The 21,565-nt window shown below is 47.8% G+C and overlaps 4 protein-coding genes across 4 annotated transcripts; all 4 read right to left on the reverse strand.

Moving 5' to 3' along the window:
• Window positions 1–1,511: 1,511 nt before the first annotated feature.
• Window positions 1,512–3,200, reverse strand: LOC133923620 (GDSL esterase/lipase At5g55050-like). Its single transcript, XM_062368902.1, has 5 exons — window positions 2,945–3,200; window positions 2,711–2,847; window positions 2,354–2,581; window positions 1,976–2,249; window positions 1,512–1,861 (listed from the first exon to the last, which is right to left on the reverse strand). The coding sequence occupies exons 1-5, from the start codon at window positions 3,198–3,200 to the stop codon at window positions 1,638–1,640; spliced, it is 1,119 nt and encodes a 372-aa protein (XP_062224886.1). The 3' UTR covers window positions 1,512–1,637.
• Window positions 3,201–5,584: 2,384 nt separating this feature from the next.
• LOC133923621 (GDSL esterase/lipase At5g55050-like) lies at window positions 5,585–7,289 on the reverse strand. The gene is made up of 5 exons (XM_062368903.1): window positions 7,037–7,289; window positions 6,720–6,856; window positions 6,378–6,602; window positions 5,920–6,193; window positions 5,585–5,808 (listed from the first exon to the last, which is right to left on the reverse strand). Exons 1-5 carry the CDS (start codon window positions 7,287–7,289, stop codon window positions 5,585–5,587), a joined length of 1,113 nt encoding a protein of 370 aa, XP_062224887.1.
• A 1,776-nt stretch (window positions 7,290–9,065) lies between these two features.
• On the reverse strand, window positions 9,066–12,058 carry LOC133923622 (L-ascorbate oxidase homolog). The gene is made up of 8 exons (XM_062368905.1): window positions 11,915–12,058; window positions 11,684–11,793; window positions 10,761–11,031; window positions 10,559–10,661; window positions 10,005–10,347; window positions 9,553–9,924; window positions 9,371–9,449; window positions 9,066–9,269 (listed from the first exon to the last, which is right to left on the reverse strand). The coding sequence occupies exons 1-8, from the start codon at window positions 12,056–12,058 to the stop codon at window positions 9,066–9,068; spliced, it is 1,626 nt and encodes a 541-aa protein (XP_062224889.1).
• Window positions 12,059–17,477: 5,419 nt separating this feature from the next.
• Window positions 17,478–19,831, reverse strand: LOC133924758 (lysine histidine transporter-like 8). Its single transcript, XM_062370448.1, has 5 exons — window positions 19,283–19,831; window positions 19,032–19,168; window positions 18,492–18,919; window positions 18,256–18,387; window positions 17,478–18,156 (listed from the first exon to the last, which is right to left on the reverse strand). Exons 1-5 carry the CDS (start codon window positions 19,627–19,629, stop codon window positions 17,662–17,664), a joined length of 1,539 nt encoding a protein of 512 aa, XP_062226432.1. The 5' UTR covers window positions 19,630–19,831; the 3' UTR covers window positions 17,478–17,661.
• Between the last annotated feature and the right edge of the window lie 1,734 nt (window positions 19,832–21,565).

A 21,565-nucleotide genomic window follows, 5' to 3' on the forward strand; every position in this document is an offset into this window, starting at 1 on the left:
CTGGTCAGGGCTCATGAAAGTTAAAAATAACTTTCTTAAATAGGGTTCCTTCCAAGTTCACAATGGCCACCAGACTAGGTTCTGAAATGATATATGACTAGGTAATGCTCCTCTTAGTGCACAATTTCGACATTATATAATGTGGTTCAAAGGAAACAAGGCACTGTGGCAGATGTTATGTGATCTCTACCACTAAACCTCTCATTTCGCAGACTGATCGTAAGGATAAATTAACTGCTTGATAACATGTGATGTTACAAATAACCTTTGTTCAATTATGTAATGAACATGACATATATAAGTGAGATTTACATGCATATGGATTATTCTCAGTTCAATCCATGTACAAACAAATGATATCAAGATCTACTATTATCGCTGCCAAATGTCTATGGAAACTCAAGATTCCCATAAAGATTAAGATTTTCTTATGGTACTTAAGTACATGTGTTCTTTTGACTAAGGATAATCTAATCAAAAGAAACTGGAAGGGAAACCAAAAGTATTGTTTTTTAACCATAATGAAACCATTGATCACATTTTCTTTCAATGCCACTTTACTAAAATTTGTTGGCAAATTATCTATATTGCCTTAGGTATTAAAAACCTAGCAGTATGAGTCACATTATGGGTAGTTAGCTAAGAGAAAATGGAGCAAGAACTAAGAACGAGATGTTAATGGGGGTAGCAGTCATCTTTTGATCAATATGGCTCTGCCGGAAGATGTTGTATTCAATCATACTTCTAATATATCTTTGTTGCATGCAATTTTTAGGGAGATATATTGGTTGCGATTATGGAGGTTGCTTCAGAGGGTTGATCAAAGGGAAGCTTATTTAAGACCTGCCAAGCTTTGAAAGTGGGGGCCATGAAAATATTTGTCAAAAATGAGTGACGGCTTAATTATAGAATATGTGGCTAATTATTATGTCGACCTTTTGTTTTTTTTCCTTATCATCTAATCCTTGGAATGTTCCAGGATGAGAATATGTAAGAATGAACAAAAGGTTGTATGTATTGGAAGATGCAAAAGGCTGAAATTATTTCTATTATCTAAAAATTTAAGTTCTTTTTAACAGAGGAATAAAAATTATTCTAGCCTCCATATCACGTGATGCACGTGACCAACATACTCCTATTTAAAGTTGACATGATTCAAGACAGATTTTTAAATTCTATAATCACGAGTTGAACATATGGTTATGGCCTCCATTATTTCGGAACGAAAGTAACACTCCTTAAGATCTCGGTTGAGCGCCCCTTGATCCCAAACTAAAACATTTGTTTCACAACTTTGACGAAAAGGACTGGTGCGGTACACAGGGGTTTAAAACAGAAACAATCCCTATATACTCCTGGATTCACTCATTATCGTTCGTATGAACTGTGTATATACTCCCGAATTTTGTTTGGGACAAACATGACAAGCAACAAACTTCAATACACATAGGAATCTCTGCAACCGTCATGGGAAACTTCTCGACGCGCACAGCAATCCCTATAACCGTCACTCTCGTAATTGTCACACCGGTACATCCTCCACACAGCATAACTTATTATTCGCAGTAGCATAGTAGTGGTAATAAGATATCATCGGAGCATGAAGGTACATGAACCACACAATCAAATTGCTCGATCTATGGTCGTGACGCCACTAGCTGCTGCACGTTGATCGGGTGGACAAAGATCCCGGCGTCGCCGAAGATCATCTTCGCGGCGACCCCCGACGCGGCGTCGGTCGGATGGTAGTCGTCCCAGAAGAGGTGGTTGGCGCGGTTCTGGCACAGGGGCGCCGAGAAGTTGCACCCGCCTGCGCCGAACCGCCCATCGCCGCAGCACGCCGTGTCCAGCACCGTGAAGTCTGCCGGGCGGGAAACAGAACATCGACATGAGAATTGTATGGCTTAATTTTCTATCTCAGCGGAGAATTCTAAGAGGAAACAATATGTGAGGAGCAAGGCTTGTGGCTGGTTACTGTAGCTAGGCGCGGAGGGGCTGTGGAAGACCCACTCGACCATCCTGATCGAGTCCACGAGGGAGTAGTTCATGCCGGGCAGCTCCAGACTGAGGTCGTGCAGCATGGAGGCGATCATGGGGTACAACTGGTTGGAGAGGTTGTTCGCCGAGCCGAAGCAGCCGTACTTGTCGACGTCCTTGCGATCCTGCGCGACCAACCTCTGCGACGGGCAGCACCCCAGCAGCGACGGGCTCACCACGCTGAATTTTTTCGCCCCCGCGCCATACAGGTCCTGCAGTGGTTTCACTTTCAGAGAAACGAACATGCAAAGCCACTTGTGCACCATACAAGTCCTGAGTTTTCTTGGATTGGATGGAGTATTTTGGTGATTCATGCCTTCAGATAGGCCGTGTACGAGGCGACGAGGCGTTGCAAGAATTCCGTGCCGTTACGGTTAGGGACTGGGGGGGCATCGGTGTACTCGAAAAGGTCGTTGCTGCCGGCGCTGATGAAGAAGAGAGATTTGGAGACGAGATCAGCCGCCGTCTGGTTTTCACTTTTCCACAGTCGAGCAAGATTCGTGAAGTTCCCGACTTGCTCAGTCATGGACAATACTTCCCCACACTGCAGAAACAAAGCCAAGTCAGCGACATGTATATCTGTCTGCATCAGCAATCGACCAAGCACGTACGGCGGGCAAACGTAAAGCATATATGCAAGTATAGTATATAGATAGATGTGTGGATCTACCACATGTCCATTGCCGGTGTCATCAAGGAGCCCCGACCCTCCTGACGCGAAGTTGATGCCCGTGCTCACCTGCGGAACGAGGCTCGCGTTCGGCAGGGAGAGGAAAGGTGCCGGGCTCTCGGCAAAGCCAAGCAGTTGAGCTGTTCGTCGGCAACGATGTGGGTCAATTACACAATTTCCTGCTCACTGAACAAAGTTTCCACTCCAGAACCTGCACACAAACTGTATACCACATACCTAGCTGGTCCGCCAAGTTGTAGCCATTGCTGAACCGGCCGGTGGGTGCCTGGTCGGGGTAGTCGACGCCGAAGTGCGGGTAGTCGGCTCTGCAGTCGATCTTGCACTTCTCAATGTAGTTGTTGTTGCCGACGTCCACCGTGGAGTCCCCGAACACGAACACCGCCGGCACGAGGGGCTCCGCGGCACCGTGTAGCGTGAGCTCGAGCAGCAACCACAGGGCAACGAGCGCGAATGCCCCGACGCGGCTGGCCATGGAAGCCCCCTTACTGCGTTCCTTGCTTTTGAGTCCTGACTGGGCTCTCTCTGTCTCTTCAGTGCGACGCTGACATTTATAGACGTGCGATGCTCAATGGACGTATAAAACATTGCAGTATACATGTTCACATCTTCGAATCCTTCGCTCCGGTAAATAACCCAAAGGATATGCTCTTTGTTCTGTAATGCATAAACGGTTAACCTTGCAGCTTTGAGTTCGTCGATCACGCCCACTATTAAAAACAAGCGAGTTACTAATTTTCAATCCAGTAAAAACAAATATATATTTCACTTAATAACAATAACTATTAGATGAAGATCTAATGGCTGACAAAAAATCTGATTTACAAGTGAATAATATTTTTCTATAATAGAGGCATATACAATTTTCTGTTGCATGTCAGACAAAAATTCGTGACTAAGTACAAATCAAAAGACAGATATATAATTAGACGGTCGGATGGATAACATATCGAGTGAAAAAAAAAACTCTGATATCAGCTGATTGAAACTAGTAAATCCGTAAAAACAAATGTACAAGCACAATTTTACAATTTAGACGGGCTCACCTTTGTATAACTTACAAGCCCATATAGTAACAGGCCACATATTGTTCAATTTTGGGCCCGTACACTGGTGATTTTGGTCCATTGTCTTAGCGGGTTCAACTGCCACGCCCTTGAGAGAACAGCGGGTGGCGGGCCCATTAAATTTGTTAAGGGTAAAGTGGTCATTGTACTCTAGTATTAGTGTTTGCAGTGTGTATCATGTCTCTACTCTATATTGCCCATTTTGGGCAAGTCAATACAGGCTTACAATTCATACTCATCCTCTTCTCTCCTTTTAACAAACTTAACTAAGAGTCTATTTATTTGTACTTCTATTTTTAGGTTTTTTTTTTAAGTTTTGTTTTTATTGTCTGAAAAACTGTTTTTAAATAGGTTTTTGTTTTTTATAATAATTTTTTAGCTTATTAGCATATAGCTTCTCAAGAAAAACATCTCTCAACAAACTTCTTAGCTTTAGTTTATTTTCATTAGAAGTAGGTTTTTGGCTTCTTTAAAAGCCACTTCTCCAAAATCTTATTTGTTCTGACTTCTGATTTATGGTAGCAGCAGAAGCAGAACTAGAAGCACGAAACAAACATGATCTAAAGGTATATTTGACAGAGATCTAGCTTAAAGATTTTTCTGAGCTCCTTTGGAACGTAGAAACTTCATAGGAATCAATTTAATTTTACAGGAAAAACGTAGGATTCGGGGAAAAAAAATCCCGCAAATCCAAAAGAGGCCTTATAGCTGGTAAGCCCTAGCTCCAGAAATTTTCAGAGCTGGAGCCGTGGACAGAGTGATAGTCTTTGGTTGACGCATCTTGTTTTTATTTTAAACTAAAAATAAATATTTAAACTACTTTATTTTATCTTACAAACTCTATATCCTGCATGGATTTTGGAGCTGGAGCTCTGTCAAACATGATATAAAAATAAGGGTTGTGCTCTCCGTCTGGCGCCTAAAAAATGGTTTGATTCAGTCGACGCTCCCCAGCCATCGGATTTCAATCGGACAAACGTGGTTCTTTCTTTCTCCTCTTGCCTGCTGACTATTCTTCTTCTCCCCATCGACAGTGACTTGCTTGCCCGCCCCACCTGACACCGTACTAACCTGGCTCCACCCGTCTCAGCTCAACCATGCCACCTCGCAGCTCCACCCCCACAACCACTTTCTCCGCTAGACCAACCTCCATCCCAAAGATCTCTTCTAAGTCTAATATGAAGGAAACCCCCTTCCCCTCATCAACCCCTCCCCTAATCCCCATCGAAAAGTCATCGCCTAAGTGCAACTCTTAAATTCTGAAATTTAGAAGACGCGAAAAAACACTGTATTCCCAAAAAAAAAACTTAGCGAGTACAAGCTGCTGACGCATTCAGCAAAACTGAAACAAATGCTAGCTGTTAGATTTGTATCCAAAGGCTGATCTAGTCAGCTGTAAAAAAAATTCAGTTTTCAGTCGATTGTCCAGTCGACTGAAATTGTTTTACAACATTGAAGAAAAGGACTACTGCTGGCATTCAACGCGTATAAAACAGAAACAACACATATGCAGTCCTTATCATTCGTGCAAACTTCTCGGATTTTGTTTTGGACAAACATGACAAGCAACAAACATCAATACATATAGGAATCTTCGGTCACGAACACACCGCAGTGGGAAACTTCTCGACGCGCACGGCAATCTCTATAACCGTCACTCTCCTAATTGTCACACCAGTACATTCTTCACACCACCGCTTATTATTATTATTAATTGGTAGCATAGTCGTAGTAATAAGGTATCATCAAAGCATGTAGGTATATGTAGTGCAAATTAAAGCAAAAATGTTCTCTACGGCTGCGACGTCACTAGCTGCTGCACGTTGATCGGGTGGACAAAGGACCCGGTGTTGCCGAAGAGCTCCTTCGCGGTGACCGCCGACGCGGCATCGGTCGGGTGGAACTTGTCCCAGAACATGTAGTTGGCGCGGTTCTGGCACAGGGGAACCGAGGAGTTGCACCCGCTCGCGCCGAAATCGCCTACGCCGCAGCACGCTTTGCTCAGCACCGTGAAGTCTGCAGAAACCAAAGCATTAGCATCAGAATCATGGAACGTCACTGCACCAGAAGAGAAATCTAAGAAGAATTAGGGGAGGATCGAGGGTCTTAGTTGAGTTGCATGATTACTATAGGCAGGCGTGTGCGTGTTGTTGAAGACCCCTTCGGCCATCCTGATCGAGTCCCCGAGGGAGTAGTTCATGCCGGGCAGCTCCAGAGTGAGGTCGTGCAGCATGGAGGCGATCATGGGATACAACTGCTTGGAGAGGTTGTTCGCCGAGCCGAAGCAGCCGTACTTGTCGAAGTCCTTGCTCTCCTGTGCTATCAGCCTCTGCGACGGGCAGCACCCCAGCAGCGACGGGCTCACCACGCTGAACTTTTTGGCCCCGGCTCTGTGCAAGTCCTGTAGCATTTCACGTTCAGATGGCCAGTGTCGTAAAATGCAAAGCCCTTAATAGCAAGATACAGTGCAGTGGCACCTCTAAAAACAAGATATAGTGATTAAAGTGGCATCTTATTGTCTATGAAAAATTAATAAAAACATCACTTAATTATTTCTTGGATTGGAGGGAGTATAGTTTTGATACCTTCAGATAGCTCGAGTAGGAGGCGACGAGGAGTTGCAAGAATTCGGTGTCGTTACGGTTATCCACCGTGATATCGGCGTGCTCGAACAAGTCGTTGCTGCCGACGCTGATGAAGAAGAGAGATTTGGTGACGAGATCAGCCGCCGTCTGGTTTTCGATTTTCCACTGCCGAGCAAGACTTGTGAAGTTCCGGACTTGATTGGTCATGGACAACACCTCGCCACACTGCACAAACAAGGCAATGCATGCAAGGTCAGCGATTCATATCCGAACCTTTGCATCCCAACGATCAACCAAAAACATGCATCGTTGGGCAAACATGAAGCATAAGTGTGCATGTACCGCATGGGAGCTGGTGTTATCAAGGAGCCCCGACCCTCCTGACGCGAAGCTGATGCCTTTGCTCATCTGTGGAATGAGGCTGTCGTTCGGGAGGGAGAGGAAAGGTGGTGGGCTCTCGGGAAAGCCAAGGAGTTGAGCTGTTCGTCGGCAACAAATTGATCAGTCACATTAATTTCCTGCTTACTGAACAACTCCTCCACAACGTCGTTTGCAAATGTCACCAACTTGTTCTCGATTTGGAGCAAAACGGCAATAATTCTATCATGGAATGGTTAGGGCTGGACAGAGAGACGTATGTGTACATGCCATGCACATACCTAGCTGGTCCGCCAAGTTGTAGCCATTGCTGAACCGGCCCGTGGGTGCCTGGTCGGGGTAGTCGACGCCGTAGCGCGGGTAGTCAGCTTTGCACTCGATCTTGCACTTCTTCAGGTAGTTGTTGTTGCCGACGTCCACCGTGGAGTCCCCGAACACGAACATCGCCGGCGCGAGGGGCTCCGCGGCGCCGTGCAGCGCGAGGTCGAGCAAGCACAGTGCAACGAACGCGAATGCCCCGCCGCGGCTAGCCATTGGAGCAATGACCGGCTCTCTGCTTCTTCAGTCCGATGCTAGCATTTGTAAGGAGGTGCCATGTATGTGTACATATATATATATAGACAGGATTGCATAATAGATGACTCAATGGGCCCGCATAAGATACTGCAGTATACGTGTCAGTATCTTCGAATCCCTCGTCCTAGTAAATAATCTAAAGGATATGCTCTTTGTTCTGTAATGCGTAAACGGTTAACCTCGCAGCATTGAGTTCGTCGATCACGCTGACTATTAAAAACGCACAGAGAAGTACGGTTTTGCAATCGCAACCTGTCATTGTTGGGAAGTAGCTAGCACAGACAGAGCTAGGATGAAGCATCTGTGCATTCTGTGCCAGCGTATAGAAGACTAGTACAACTTCGGATCGCCTGTGGTTCAGTAAAAAATTCAGGATTGGATTTTCAGTCCGTTCGCGGTTGCAAGCCGGTGGCTCTTGGGCAGACGCGACGTCGCAGCAAGCTTGCATTGTGAAGCATAGAATACATCAGCACAGAGCTATGACATGTTCCATGCGCCTAGAGGCCGGAATCCTTTTCAGTCGAAGGCATAGGGCACGCTGATGTGACTGCTTTCAGGAAATTTGGATGACGGCTGAGGCATAAACAAATCAGCGGTTGAATCTTTGAGATATAGTTATCGCTTGAGCGCGAGAATAAGAGTATTCAAATAGTCTAGAGCAAGAGCGATGCTATTGCTATGAGGGAAACTGTATTCGGGATTTGGAAAGGAACTTTTACCTGGAAGCCAAACCGTCCTTTAGAACTTTCTGTTTTGGAACAGTAAACAGGGCGATGCTATTGCTATTCGGAATTTGATCCTCCGAAGCAGGTCAAGCTCGATCTTCTGCCACACGCTCCAAAGTTTGACGAATTGTGCGAGTTCCTCCTGAGTTGTTAAGTTGCGTAGGCTTTGGTACTTTCTTTTTGCGTGCGTTAACAAGTCCGATGTAATTACTATTGGGGCCAAGCTATTCACCCAACTGTCATGCTAAAACTTGGCATTTTTGCCATTTCCGATTGTGACTACCGTGGACAGCATAAACAAGTTCATGTTTGTTTTTGTCACATGGCACTTGAAGATGTGCCCACAGTCATTGCGTGTCTATCTATTGGTACCATAATCATCTGACTCGCAAACCTTTTTTGAGACTTGTCCTTTCCAAAGAAATGCCCTTCCAACCCTCAAGTTTACCTATAAGCTTGTGAATCAATGACTGTAGTCAACCTTTCTTAATTTCCTTATATGCAGTGGGAGCCCAAGAGAAGGATTTGATCTGTCCTGGGAAATTAGAGAGGAGTCCGTTGATGTTAACGTTGTGGCATCTAATCAGGAATAATTCTATTTTAGCTAAGTTCATAATCAGATTGTAGCATCTCTCAAAGGCCATTAGGACCTTATTTAAAGTCTCCAGTTCCTGCTTGTGCGGATATAAAAATATTTTGAAATACAAATCTATTAAAACAAAATGTATATACTAAGCGTGCATATAATTTAACTAATTATCGGTTAAAATTTATAAAATTTGACTTTTTCGAAACAAAATAAAGCTTACATTTTTTAGGAGATGGAGTAACATAGACTAAAAAAATGTTTATATCGAAGGCATCTGTTTAGCAAGCCAATACACGTCCGTTCATCGGATCATTCCCGGAGTGGTGGAGCCTCCAACCTGACTCTAGAAAACATCACGTATAGGGTCGCATTCTAGTTGACCCTCAGCTGATTGCTTAGTACCGCGAGGTCAGGCGGTCGCTAGCTGTTGGTGGCGGTGGCGCGGCCGCAGAGGAGCGCGTTGTCCGGGATGGGGAGCTCGTCGCGGAACGAGTGCGTCGGTGTGTACACCCGGAGGTAGAACTGCTGGCCCAGGTACCTGCGCGCCCACACCTCCGACCTCAAGTTCCACATGCCCACGTTGTCCAGCGCGATCAGAATTGCCGTCCACCCTCTTGGGTACACCTGCACAGTGCAACAAAAATGAATAACGGATTAGCATCAACCTGTGCCGCTGTGCACGTATATTTGGACTAGGCGCAACCATGTACGCGACTGGCTCTTACTTGGACCGTGCACCGCGAGACGGCATCCACAAGGTTGTAGCCATCCCTGCTCAGCTCGCTCCACGTTCCCACGTCCATTCTACGAGGAATTCACAGCCAAAGGCTCACAGTCACAGATCAATCTCAAAAGGTGTCGGTTTTAACGCAAGATCATGTGGAATCTCCGAGAATGGTTTACGTACCCGACGACGAACACGCTGTAGCCATCAAGGTGCCAGCTCTGGACGCTGTCCTCGCTGTTCTCGAGCACGACCTCGACGAAGGAGCGGTGGTCCGAGTCCATGACGGCCGTCTCGTTCCGCACCTCCGCGGCGCCGTCCGCCGGCGCGTCGGGGATGCCGCCGAGCCGGAACACGCCGCTGATGTTGTAGTAGTCCGCCAGCTTGAGCGGCGTGTCGGCCTCCACGAACGAGACGCCGTTCACGGCGTACCGACGCTTCCCGCCGACCTGCCCCGCCGAGTTGGCCAGCCGGATGGTGCGGGTCACGTTGATGGAGCCGTAGTGGTACGAGCCCTGCGGGTTCGGCCTCGGCCCGCTCGCCGTCAGGTTCGTCCTGCTCACGACGAGAAGTTTAACTGGATCAGATACGAATCGACTGAGATTTGGACGGCCCGGATGAGTTGACGAGTGTACCTGATGGAGCGAGCCTGGTTCAGGGAGAAGTCGACGTCGCTGGGCCCAGCGGCCAGCGACCCGGAAACAGGGAGGCTTGAGCCGGTGTAGCGGAGGATGGCGGTTGAGTCGAGGGTGCTGTTGGCGAAGCGAGTGGAGACGGCGATGCGGTAGTCCCTGGCCGGGCGGTTGGCGGTGAACACAACCGAGAGCGACTGGCCGGCGTGGACGTCGAGGGAGGTGTACGAGTTCTGCAGCGTGTGGGTGCCCTCCACCTCGACCAGCGTCATGTTGTGGTCTTGGATCATCAAGTTGAGCGTGTTCTGCAGGCCAACATTGGAAATGCGAAGCCTGTATGTCTTTCCTGCACGATGGAGAAAAAGAGATACAGAGTGAGCCATCAGCCATGTTCTTCTCAGGTTACGAATGTTTGGTGTAATGGGCCGGAATAAATAAAAAAAAGGGATCTGGGCCGTTTTGGTAAACAGGTGCAGTTTTGATCCGACTAAAGCCCACCAAAGTAACGTGAAAATTACCAAGTCGTGTTCACGTGAAGAAGGAAAGGAGTTAATCACCTTGCTCAACGGCGAAGTTCGCACCATCTGGACCCTTGCCGTTGATCAGGATGCCATCAGGGGAAGGCAGTTCGTTTCCATTGTCCAGCGTAGCTTGGAGAGCCTACGCAACAAAAGCGGATGCCCAATGATCAGTACCACCAAGAATAACGACAACCATCTGCGAATGTTTCACACAAGCCGACGACGTCATATGCCGCACCTTGTGGTTGGTGCTGTACCAGTCGCCGATGAGCACGGTGTACTCGCCGGCCGGCGGGGGGAACGGGACGGGGATCTGCGGGCGGCTTTGGATGCGGATGGCGCCGAAGCCACCGGCGGCCTTGTGGAACGCCAGCGAAGGGAAGTAGAAGAAGCTGCCGATCTGGTCCTTGGCCTGCATATGGTACGTGAAGTTCTGGCCCGGCGGGATCGGGCAGTTGGTGCCGGACAGGCCATCTTGCCACGAGTTCTTGCGTTGCTGCAAACCGTTCCTTCCAATTTATGAAAACAAGCAAATCAGTTAACATTTCTGTTGGACAAATTAAATCTATATATTAACCGGAAAATGAAGCAGATCAAATATTTTCCCAACTAACTTCCCAGCTCATGAAAACTCTCGTAAGAGAGAAATACTCCGTCAAATAGTACGACAGACAGGAGACGTACATGCACTTCATGTTGTATACTTTAGGGCCCGTTTGGATATCATACCCCACTGCTGGACTAATCTGGACCCTTCATCATTTCCTATCGGTCCACATTCTATCACAATCCCTATCCTGCCTCTTTGTCCCTAAATACAGAAGCCCCCTAAGAGAAGATAAGGTCGTCTAAGTTAGTCTGTTGATACGGAGAGAGGAGATGGAGTAAAGTGCCTAAGCAACCAATACTACACGCACACAATGCATCGCCAAAAAAAAGCTTCCACTATTTGGCCGGTCGCTTTGTTTGTTCTCGACGACATCATGCATGGTACATCTAGTTTAAGTAACCGTGAATCCGTGATCAACAAAGCAGTTTATTGCTGCACGGCATCTAATAGTACCATCGGTATAATGCGCAGTGTTCGTCCTATATATAAACTGATCGAAATTGGCAAAAGAGCAGATTAAATAGTGCAGCAGCATGGAGAGTTAATCGTACCATGACAGCAGGAACGGCTCCGGCAAGCTGTTGCGCACGTTGATGATCAAATTTTCATTCGTCTGGCACTCGATCTCCGGTCCCGGAAACTGCCCGTTGATCAAAATGCCCTAGAGAAAAGCAAACACATAACGCATGCTGAATAATCGGCGGATGCAATAGAAACCGCAGAATGATGTAGCACGCGTTTCATAGCTTAGCAGGTTAAACCGAGAGAGCGAAACCTTGCACCTGTTGCGAAACACCCAGGGGACTGATGTCGCCATAGGTGACCTCCCAATCGAAGAATCTGTACGGAGCTTCCGCGACCGCGGAGGCAATGGACAAGCAGATGCACGCGAGAAGAACCAGAGCTCCCTCGTCTCTTCCCGCCATCTGGACCGCTCTCCCTCGTCTCCTCCCGCGCCGCAAGGCGAGAGCTTTTCTCGTTAGGAGGAGATGGCAACGCTGCGTCGGCTCCCGCCGGCGTATTTATGAACGAGGCAAGCTGCGGCGGATTCTCAGGGAGATGCGGCGCTCCAGATCATCTTTTAAAACGATTTCTGTTTGAGATAGACCCAGCGAAGAATGAGCGAGTCAGGCCTGGCTGTGGCCGAGCACCAGGCCGGCCCATTACCCACAAGTATTTCCCGCGTAATAGTCAGCCCAAAGATCAAAGCTCTCGTTTTGGAGTCGGCCTAGCACCTCGTTTTGGGCTCGTTTGGAAGCATCAATTCCCGCCGGGATCCCGGCCCATTTCCCTGGGTGGAAAATCCACGGGTCATATTTCCCCGGGCCATATGGCCATACTGTTTGGGAGCCCAGATGAAAGGTAATTCACGTCCCAAATCTCGTCGTTTCCATGGGGAAGAACCCACGCCAGCCCATGTCGGAAAACTTCCCCGTCTCCACGCCGCCTCCTTGCTCTTGCTCATGCTCCTTGCTCGCAACAAAAGTCATGACTCGCGACACGGAATTTTTTTTCCAGTATATCACTCTGGTAGAAATTTTTATACCATATTTACCGATATTTTCTTTTATTTTTTAATTTTATTTAAATTTATTTTAATTTTATCCGGTATTTTCGATACTTACAGTAAATTTTATTTACCCATAAAAAAATCTGCGCACGATCACCGCCACCTCCTTCACCGGTCACAGGTGGGCTTCCACCTCCTTTGCGAGCTCCGCTCCATGCCCTCCGATCCGTGAGGAGCTCCTGAAATCCCACGCCTTCATCCACCATGCACGGTATCTCATATCCAGCGAGCTCCGCGGCCCTTGTCCTTCCCCACAGAGAGCGTCGACCTTGTGCCTTCCAGCTTGGCCAGCGGTTTAGAGAAAGGGACGTCGAGCACCGCCCTAGGACTCTCGGCACAAACGACACGGCGTTGTGCCTAACGACGACGCGCAACACCCTGACGCGACGCGAGGCCGCCGATGCGCGGGGTGGAGATTCGTGACGGTCACAAACTGCGTACCTCGGATGTCATGGGGAGCCATCATCCATGGAGTGATGTCGCAACAAATGCGCCGACGAGGCAGCGGAGGAGTGTACTCCGTCGGACGACGCACCGGCTGGCCAGGCCGCAGGCTTTGGTGATGCTCCACGCGGCGACGCTGAGGCACGCGTGGCAGTCCTCTAGGGAGGAGTCACCGATGCAGACGCTGCAGACAAAGGCGCTACCGCGGGACAGCAAGTCGAGGAGCTTACAAAGGTTGGTTGTTCTTTGACGCCGCTGACGACCAAGTGGCAAGTGCCTATGTCACAGTTGCCACAGTCGAGTAGAAGGAAACGATGGTTTGTGAGGACATAATGGTTACTAGTCTCGTACTCGACAGAGTCCGCAGTCATTGGCGCTACAGCGAACGCCATGGCAATTGCCCATGGTGGGTTTTTTTTCTTAACAAGAGTCATCTATTATCTTAGTAAATGGACAATAAAAGAATGTAAAATCTAAAAATTACACGCGTATGTTTGAGTTTTATGACATGCACACCTAGTTTGCTTCTGAAAATATACAAAATTGTTTGCGAGTTTGAACCAATTTGCTTTTATGAATTTTGTTTGTAGCAAAATTGTTCACAAATTATTCTCATTTTTTATTAAAAACATATAGCAGAAAGATCTAATATTACCTTTGAATGGTTCTAATTTATTGAAAAATTGTTGAACACCGGATTGAATTGCTTTAACCTATTTCTTAAATTGCTCACAGATCTAATATAATTTACTTACGATTTTTCACAAAATTGCTTACAAACTGTATTTAAGAAGCGTACGACCAAATTGTTTTTTTATCAAATGTTTCATCTGTTTCTTGCCACACATTGAAGTGAGTCATAGATAAATGTTGGAAGTCCAGATGTAAAAAAGTTTTAAAAATAAAATAAAATAAAATACTCATATTTAGATATTTTTTACTAAAAATAGGTGTGCATGTTGTAAATCTAAAGCATGTATGTGCAATTTTTAGATATGTCCATAAAAGAAACCCCACGTTCCCTCTCTAAAGAAAATTTTACCATATTAATAAAAAATAAAAAAAGGAATCTACACCTTTGATTGTTATGATCATCTAACAAATTAAATTTGAAATTAAAAATTATGAGAAATTAGTAGTTTGATTTTCATACAATTTGGTAAGCAAAATATCTAAATAAAAAGTCCATCTAAAATAAAATTAATAAATAGCTAAAATTCAAAATAAAAATGAACAATCGATAGTTTAATTTCCATACGGATTGGGAAGCAAAATATTTAAATAAAGAGTTCATATAAAATATAATTCATAATAATTGGAAGTAGGTTAAAAATAGAAAAAAGAAGCATCCATCGTGTAAAAGCATTGTGTATCATCGTGTAAAGCAGGCGGTGGGCGAGGCAGAATACGTAAACCGCAGACGATAGTAGCCATGACCTACAGCAGCGACAAAGGGGTTTGGGCCAGATACAATTGTTTGTGCCGGGCTTGGGCCTAGCCTGATTTGTTTCAGGCTTACTGTCATCTGCCTAAGCCCATCCATTAAGTTACTTCGGGTCTGCATATTTGGACTTTTTTAGGTCAAGTTTGGGTTGGGCTTCGTGCTCAGGTTAGGCCAAGCCATATCTGCTCTGGTCTAGTTTAAATATGTTGACTATACATAACTCAAAACTACATTGTCGAGGATGATACCTGATAATGTATTTGGGGTATACCAGATGATGGTTGTGTGAGTCTGCATTTCTTGCGTGTGTGTGTTGAATGAACTTATAAACACAAGGATTTATCTATATTCAAGCTTTCCATAGGATAATAGTCCTACGTTCTATGTATTTTCTTATGAATGTGTGAACTGATTCTCTTGTGCCCTTACAAGCCAGTCATCCCCTTTATATATCAAGGAAAAGGAATATTTACAAATGGATCATGCCAAACTCTATAGCAATTCTACTCCTAACGAAGCTAACCACTCCTAGCTCATTATGACGGGGAGGCAGGCACGCCCATCATGCTCTGGTCGCTTTGCATGCCCTGTCACATCCACCGGCCGTCGTCACACTTGCCTGCAAGGCTGTCCTGTAGCATTAAATGCTACAAGACGGGTCATTGAAGCACCACGCCTGCCACGATGAAGCTCGTCAAAAGGGAGTACCTGGGGAAGGAAAAACACTTGAGTGAACGCCATTAAATGCGATTTGACAAGTAGGGGAGCGACTAGCCTCGCCTCGAGTCAGCCGGGGGTGACCAGACCGCTACTCGCCAAGCCTCCACGCAGGGGGAAGAGACCTGTGGATGATTCGGCTTCCACGGAAGCGTCCAAACACGCATGTGGGACGCCGACCGCTCGATGACAGTTATGACCTCCTCCCCGCCGGGTCAACTCAGTGGTTTCACGAGGAGAGTTGTACTCCCCATTCCAATCGCGCGGTAAGTCCTTTAGTTAGGCGCAGATACCTCGAGCTCTTTCTTGACTTCGTAATTTGTCGTCGCTACATGTCCTCTAACCTGCCAACAACCCCGATCGTAACTCCTCCTCCGGCGTCTCGGCAAGATGCTCCACCCCTGAACCAACAGTGGCCTCGACGCCGAAAGTACTTGTTGTGACCCTCATGCGTGCAGAGCCTACCGTGGAGCCCGCTCCCACCTTCGACCTGCTCGTCCCTGGTCGCCAGCCTCCCCGCCTCCATCAGCAAACTGATCGCTGAGAAGGAAGCGACATACTGCAGGTGCGCTAAGCTGAAGAGGCTGGTGGCCAAAGAAAAGGAGGCGAGACGATCGCTCCAGCGGGAGAATGCCGCACTTAAACAGGAGAAGACCATGCTCACCGCTTGACATTACAAGCTGATGGAGGATGAGTGAATGACCTGCGGAGCATCGGGTTGGAAGTTCATGAACCAAAGAAGAGTCCGCGCAGAGCTAGGCCTACGCCATCAATATCTTGTGGGAGAAGTTCGCCTAGCTCCCAGGCATCCTGGCGGCGAGGGCAACGAAGGATGTGGCGAAGGCGGCTAAAGCCGCAGCGGGGTACGTTCTCTAGTGCTGCTACTGCTGTAACCCCAACTTCAACCTCAAGGTCATCCGGGAGGGTGTCGTGATCGCTGGTGCCAAAGCCAAGGTGAGACTGCAAGCGTAGTGCAAAGGGGCGGTGGAGTTCGTAGGGTCTCTCTTACGAATGGAGACCATTGAAGAGTAAACATCAGATTGTAACTTAGGCTTGTATCATACCTGGATGGAGTTTTTTTATTTCTTTGATGGGCTTGTGTTCCTGTTGTGGTCGTTGAGTTCTATAATTTACTGACCCTCATGCTCGCTCCAAGCCCCCGACCACATCTATCGATGACACCAACGACCAGCGCAGTTAGGAAGTAGTGGCCAAGTGTGAAGTTAGTTTTGTGGTTGAGCAAGAGATCCTACAGAGTGATCTTCGAGTAGGCATATCAACGGGCCCCGATCCCCGTTCCCCGATGGGGAATTCCCCTATTAGGGGACGGGGATGGGATCATTTTTTCTCCCACGGGGAGTTTAATGAGGAAAAAATCCTCCCCGTCGGGTATGGCGGGAGTGGGGATGGTTCCCCATCCCCCGTCCCTGTTTCCCCGCAGGCCCTGGATATTAAGTTTTATTTTTATTAAGCTGAGCTTATTTAACTCCAATTGGTCCAGCCCGAAAATTTCTGCCTAACTCCAATCGGCCCAGCCCAAAATTCCTTCTTGATAGCGGGGACGGGGACCCCGTCGGGTACCCATTCCCCACGCGGGGGTGGGGATGGGAAATTTTTTTTCCCCACGAGCGGGGACGGGGATGGTTACCCATTCCCCGCAGGATTTTTCCCCGTTGACATGCCTATCTTCGAGGTGCGTCGGCCTTACCACAACCTATCCTTGTATAGTCCTAGGCTATTCAAGTGAGACTCAACCAGCTGATTCCTGCGTGGTTTGTGACCTGTTTCTTTGAGTAGCTTGCCGAGTGAAACTACTGGCGGTGCGGAGGGATCTGGAGCGGTCGACGAGGGACAACAACCAGCGACAAGTGTATTTCTACGACTGCCTTAGTTAGACGTTTCCTTCCTTCGACTTGCTGTTTTGGTCTGGCAGTGTTCAAGTTCGTCCAACACCTGAAGATACTGTGATCGATCATATCGACTGACTTTTGATAGCCTCCGAGGAGGTAGGTGACCCCGAGCAATCGTGTGCCCTTATTACGAGGCCACGTAATTGTATATCAAGCTATAAGTACATGAATCAATGTACCATTATATTCGTTGTGCAATCGTGTGCCCTTATTATGAGGCCACGTAATTGTATAGGAAAAAACAAATTCAAAACCAAAGAAAAATATAAAATAGGCGTGCAATTGCACGAGCAATCTGGCTAATTAATACGTTGATTCAACTTTGCTTCCCGAAAATTCAACATTTCAAAATATAGCATCATACATTTCTCAGGAAAACAATACTAAGATATAATAACATTACATTGCATTAAGAATCCTATGACTTGACAGATTCGCATGTTTTCACTGGAAATCCGCAGGCTTGAAGAACTGCACCCGCAAGCCTTTCTCCACAAGAGCCCACAGATTTCCAACTATGAGCACAAAGCTTAAGCCCATGCCAAGGATTCCGAGAGCCCAGTTGATGTTCCACCTCACTGAGCCCTTGCCCGGCTTCTTGATCGCCACCCACATGAAGCACGGGTACGCCAGCGTGACCGGCAGCGAGACCCCCCCGAGGAGGCCGGCGAGCTCCGACAGGAACGGCAGCGCGACGGCGATGAGGAAGTTGACCGCGCCGAAGAAGGCGCGGAAGCCCGAGCGCAGCCACCACGGGCACGGCCGGTTCTTCTTGTGCACGTACCCGGACTCCATGTTGTCGTACACCGGCATGGCGTAGATCTGGTACGTGGCCAAGCAGTTGATGATCACCAGCAGCGTGGCGATCCCCAGCACCAGCCGGGACACGTCGCGGCTGTGGAACTTGTACAGAGCGCTCAGGATGCCATTGGGAGGTATCTGCGTGAAACAAACGGTACCGCAAACCTTACAATTCGATCACTGATAACCAATCAACCATCTCAAATATTACTCGAAGGTCAGGTGTGCGGCAAGCACCTGGTTGCCATAAGCCCAGAAGCCACCAATAGCGACGGGGTATAAGCAAAGCGCAACGATGACATAGGCTACCTTGACACCCTTCCACATGGGCACATGAGAAGGATGTTTCAGAGTTGATGGCATCGTGCCCTGCAAAGCAAACACACTCAGTGACCTTTTTTCATCAATTCAATGGACACAAGCAATGGAGTGCTATCTATGCATTGGAAAAAGATATACATTTCTTGGCTTACCTGAATCTCTAGTACAAGATTGTGCCCCCTGAAAGCGAAGGCAATGATTCCGAGGCCATTCAGGATCCCAAGTGCGCCGTCCACATCGTTCGGGGCCTTGACCGGGTCGTAGGACACTCCGGCCACCCTCCCCTTGGCCACGGACACGACCCAGATCATGGTGCAGTAGCCGACGGCCGCGGTCGCGCCCACCAGCGACACGCCGGCGATGGAGTTGAGGTTGGGGAGCTGGGACAGCAGCACGGCCGCGCAGACGAAGACGAGGTACCACTCCACGGTGGTCAGCGGCCGCGCCAGGCACACCGGGCCGCACGCGATGTTGAACAGGATCTTCATGCTGCTGCCGCCGATGATGATGAGCGCCGTGCAGTTCCCCGCGGAAAGGTACATCACCGGGAGCAACGCGAGGATCTTCGCCCATTTCTCGCCTGAAGAGCCAAACCATGCGTCAGCACAGAACAAAAACAACCATCGATTAAATCACGCATGACGTTGCCGTTCAAGTCTGAAAGAAGGGCGGGAATTGAGGGGCGCGCGCACCGAAAACGGTCGTGGCGAGGTGCATGTATCGGCTGTACCGGGTGCCACCCGCGACGGGCTCGTGGAGCTTAACGAGCAACCTCAGCGTGTAGAGCTGCCACACGAACGCCAGGGTCAGGCAGACGATCGCCCACGTCCTGCAAGAACCAAACAACACATCGCTGTCTAAACCATGGCGCAACGAAGAAACATGCGCATACTCGATGGAACAGCACTAGCTAGGAGCCTAGAAGCGTCAGCACGCCACGCACCATCCGAGGAAGGCGAAGGCGATCGGGAGCACGAGCGCCTGGAAGCCGATGCCAGAGCTGAGGTTGTGGAACGCGGCGTAGTAGGCGTTGCCGCTCCTGGACTCGGTGATGGGCAGCCAGGCGTCGCGCGGGTCCCCGAGCCGCGTGATGTGGCCGACCTCCTCCAGGTAACCCCTGACGCTCGCCACCGCCTTCTTGACGGGGCTCGCGAGCGGCGTCGCCATCGCCCGCAGTGGCGACTGGCTGGGCACCGGGGAGTGTATCCGCAACGGCGGGGTGGACACCGGCGGTGGCGGCGTCGGAGGTGCCGACTGCACCTCGCTGATCGCTTCCTTGGGCGAAGACATGGCCGCGCGCTCCAGTGCACTGCTGCACGCGCCCAACTGTTGGCTGTGCCTGTACTGCTCACCCTGCGCGATTCAGTTTCTTTGTTCCTGCAGCGGTTCACGGGACTCGGAATTTATAGGTGGTGTCTCTCTCGTTCACGGGGTTGGTGAAATGGTGAACCATGCAGCGTAGGTCCGGACGTTGTGCGCCGGGGTCTGTGAGCAGAGCGGGTGTAGCCGTAACGATGTCGCTACTGGAGCAGACAGCAGAGTCCCCTGCACAACTACCGCGGTAGAAATCATTTGCTTCGACTGATCGATGACATTGGCGTTGCTGTCGGCTTCTCGTGGTAACGGAAAGTCAAATTGTCGGGCCACAATGACATGCATGTGTGTGCAATATGCCTGCTGGTGTCTGCATCAGCTCCCGAACGGCTGGACATGAGCGGATCCATGCGTCTCTGCCTCTTCGGTGAGACAATTAATTCGGATAACTGAACTTCAACAACTGGGTGCGGCGATTTCTACCACCGTCGACAAATCGCGTGCATGATTCGACGATCAGCCACATTATTCCGTGGCTCCTCCTTTTTAATATAATAGGCAACTCTCTTCGTTTACAAAAACATTCATTATTCCACGGCACTCCACTGCTTTTGTTTTTGTGTCAAGGGATTCGTGTAGGATATTGTCGAAGCGTCTGAGTGCTCACATCTTTAGCAGGGATTAGACCATGTTGGAGTCATCAAGAGGAGATTCAGCATATATATCTTCGTTCATTTCCATGGAAGCTGATAAAACAAGATTCCATCTATCCATGGGGTGCAGCAAGTGGCACCGCTATGTTCTGTGATAGTAAGTACTTACCCAATCCCAACCTAAAATTGTGCTGATGAAATGTGACAGCCAAATGCAGAGGTGGCAAAATGGCAAATTGGAAGCTAGAAAGAAATGCGACGCATGTTGTCATCCTGAATCACCAAACACCATTTACAAAGATCACCCCCACAACTATCGGTCCTGATTTGAATATCGTCCAAGCACTTCAAAAGGGCATGAATCCAGTGATGAAAGATGTGAGGAACGATGAAGTAATAAAAGATTGGTGAATTAGGATATATAAAAATTAATGATTCTAAAAACTTTACAAGATAAATTTATATTAATTTTTATCTAAATACGATCTAGATTTATTTAGCGTGACTATTCTACGATTCAAAAAGATTTACAACCTACTTAGAAAGATAAAATACAATTATATAAATATATAAACATAAATAAAATAAAGAAAATAAACTTGACATAAATAATATAATGTGGCACACAAGTCACACCTATTCCACGTTAGAGTTCTACAAAAGATATGCTCTCGATCGTCAAGACTCTTCCAGTCATAACTCTTGAGTTACCAGGCCAGCACGACAGCCCTCAAACACGATGAGCAACCAAGCCATCAAGATAAGGTCTCACCACTAACCTCTCTTTTGATCACTTATACGATATCTTAACTTCGGTGTTTTAAACACCGAGAAAAAGACCTCGGTGTCCCTATACACACTTCTTGCTATCGCTTCATACCAAGTCAGAGGGTCAACAAGTTTGAGCCACCAAGGTTCAAGGTAACAGCGAGTCACCAAGACTCCAAGATGCTACCGTACCTCTCGATACAAGGTTGGATCACTCTTTGATCCACTCTCTAGTTTGCAGCACTTAGCAACACTTATCTCTAGGTCTATAAGCACTAATCACTATCTAATGTTGTGTTTAATCACCTTAGATGATCACTTTTAGTAACTTGATGGCTTAAATATCTTTTCAAGTGTATATGAGCTTTTCTAGACTCCAACACCTTCAAATGACTGAGTGGAGGGGTATTTATAGTTTCAACCCCGCAGACTACCCGTTGCCACAATGGTTCAAATTCTTTGTATACGCCGGATGTTCCGGTGTAGATAGA

This window comes from Phragmites australis, chromosome 7 (genome assembly GCF_958298935.1).
Source record: "Phragmites australis chromosome 7, lpPhrAust1.1, whole genome shotgun sequence".
NCBI classification, from domain to species: Eukaryota; Viridiplantae; Streptophyta; class Magnoliopsida; order Poales; family Poaceae; genus Phragmites; species Phragmites australis.